General features: G+C 50.2%; 1 protein-coding gene and 1 non-coding gene across 2 annotated transcripts; one reads left to right on the top strand and one right to left on the bottom strand.

Annotated features, from left to right (window-relative positions):
* Window positions 1–1,662, top strand: PPTG_02519 (hypothetical protein; the record flags this gene model as incomplete). The annotated part of the gene is made up of 3 exons (XM_008893625.1): window positions 1–241; window positions 717–1,105; window positions 1,177–1,662. 3 exons carry the CDS (start codon window positions 1–3, stop codon window positions 1,660–1,662), a joined length of 1,116 nt encoding a protein of 371 aa, XP_008891873.1.
* Window positions 1,663–1,721: 59 nt separating this feature from the next.
* Window positions 1,722–1,802, bottom strand: PPTG_20510. The gene has a single exon. It is a non-coding gene; the product is annotated as a tRNA-Ser (tRNA).
* Between the last annotated feature and the right edge of the window lie 287 nt (window positions 1,803–2,089).

Raw genomic sequence — 2,089 nt, 5'->3', positions numbered from 1 at the left:
ATGGAGGATGAAGCTTCGCATTATGGCAGTGAGGAGAACTCAAGCGACGTTGATTCGAGCGGGGAGCAGGCTTCATCTGATTTCGAACCTTCTTCTGGGGAAAATGACGGAAGCGATGGAGATCATGCAAGTGGTGAGAACAACGCAAGCATGGTTTCCACAAGTGGTGATGCCTTTGATGTTGAGAACGATATCACCGTCGGAGAAGTGGAAGGAGGTGGCTACTTCAAGCGGAATTTTGGTGAGGTTTGGCTCCCATGTCGGAGTGAGCCAAGTACAGCAAGACGCGTCTGCTAATGGATCAGATCAGGACCTGATGGCCGAGCAATCAACGCCGACTTACAAAGTGGCTTTAGAATGGCTGGAATGCTTTCGCAGCTACCTACAGGAAGGGCGTATTGCGTCTTTTGTGGAACTTCACATGGAAGCAGGGCTGCGGCAGCTACCGCCAACGGATCAATGCAAACCAGCTTCCCGTGTTCAAGTAAAATCACTGTCTACTTCAACAACCGAGAGGGATGACACCTCGAGCAACCCAAAAACAAAAGAGAGAACTTCGAACGGTGTACGCGAACACAAAATCGCTCCGCCTCCAAAGACTCTGGGTTTATCCCGGAAACAGAAAGCTCGCGTTACCAGAAAGCTCAATCTAGTTAAAGCGCGAAAGGTTGCCAACCGACTCAAATCCAACAAGTAACAGCTTTGTGTGGGTCTAGATGACGTGGTGCAGCTTCTCGACGGTCCATACAACTACGGCAGCCAGCAACTAGTGGAAGCTCTAAATCTCCAAAATGTCGACCCCAAACTCCGTGTCCGAAAAGGTGATCTCGGGCCAACTACATCCCAGATCAACAGTCTAATATGCAGAACCAAGTTAGAAGAAGCAAAAACAGCTCTTCTTGCGGGTTCATCCTGTAGAGGTCTGTTGGCGCAATGGGATGACTTTGGTCCCGTTACACTAGACCAGTTGCAAGCTATGATCAAGATTAAGGATGCTACAGCGACGTTCCGTGACGTTGAGCTCACTACCGCATGGATCGACAATCTACAATGGCCCACAGCAAGCGTGATGGCTCCTTTTGGTAATATTGAGTCTACCATCAAGGTACTTTTGTTTACACAAAAAATACTCGAGTGCTCACAGAAAAATTAACTTGTGTTGAAATTTTCCTTCAGGACGAGCACAAGCGCAAAGTTGAAGATATAAATTTAGGAGAGACCTTCTTGGAGGGAGAAATTTTCGAGGGTACAAAGCTACTCCAATGGCGAGAGGAGCAGTGGCTTAATACTACGTGCATTACGGCGACTTTGATGGCTCTTCGGGAGCGGTATTGGAACGTGGGGATCATTAACCCGTGCTACGCACGCTTCGTACAGGACAAGACGAAGAAGCAGGTGGCGGCGTCGTTTGGAGCCTTCAGAGATAACAAGGATCGTATCATTGGGTGCATCAACCTGACAGACGCGCACTGGGTTGCGTTCCACATTAACCCCAGCACACGTCTCGTCCGCATGTTTGACCCGCAGCAGAGTCAAGCCCAGTACGCGCAGATTAAAGTCAGTGTTTCGACTATTGAGCCCCTGCTTCATGAGGGAGGTACACTGACCTTTGAGCGCATCGACTGGTGTGCGCAACGGGATGGACATTCCTGTGGAGTCTGAAAGATGCCTGTGTACCGCCACAGTAAGTTTCGCCGCGAGACTGTCGGAGAAAAGGAAAACGACAGCTGTGAGATTCGAACTCACGCGGGTTGCCCCATTAACTTAGCAGGCTAACGCCTTAACCACTCGACCATGCTGTGAGGGAAGAGGCGACATGAGTGATTGGATCATGGGTTTGCGAGTTGGCCGCAGATTACGGTGGACGGGGCTTTATGTATGCATTTGGAATGTAGTGGTGAAAACGGAGAGGACGACATCAAGACATCGTGACGGACAATCAGAATGCAGCGTATGAGAATGGAAGACGGAGCTGAGGACGACGGTGACGAAATGCTAATGGTGCATCAGCTGGTAGCCGTTGTGCAGCCGCCAGCTGTGCAGGGGACGGTTGTGGTGAAGCAGATTCAGAATATTCCGAGACTGGGCG

This window comes from Phytophthora parasitica (genome assembly GCF_000247585.1).
Source record: "Phytophthora parasitica INRA-310 unplaced genomic scaffold supercont2.2, whole genome shotgun sequence".
Classification (NCBI taxonomy): Eukaryota; Oomycota; class Peronosporomycetes; order Peronosporales; family Peronosporaceae; genus Phytophthora; species Phytophthora nicotianae.
The sequence above is the reverse complement of the archived record's forward strand: the minus strand, read 5'-3'. Positions and strand labels throughout refer to the sequence as shown.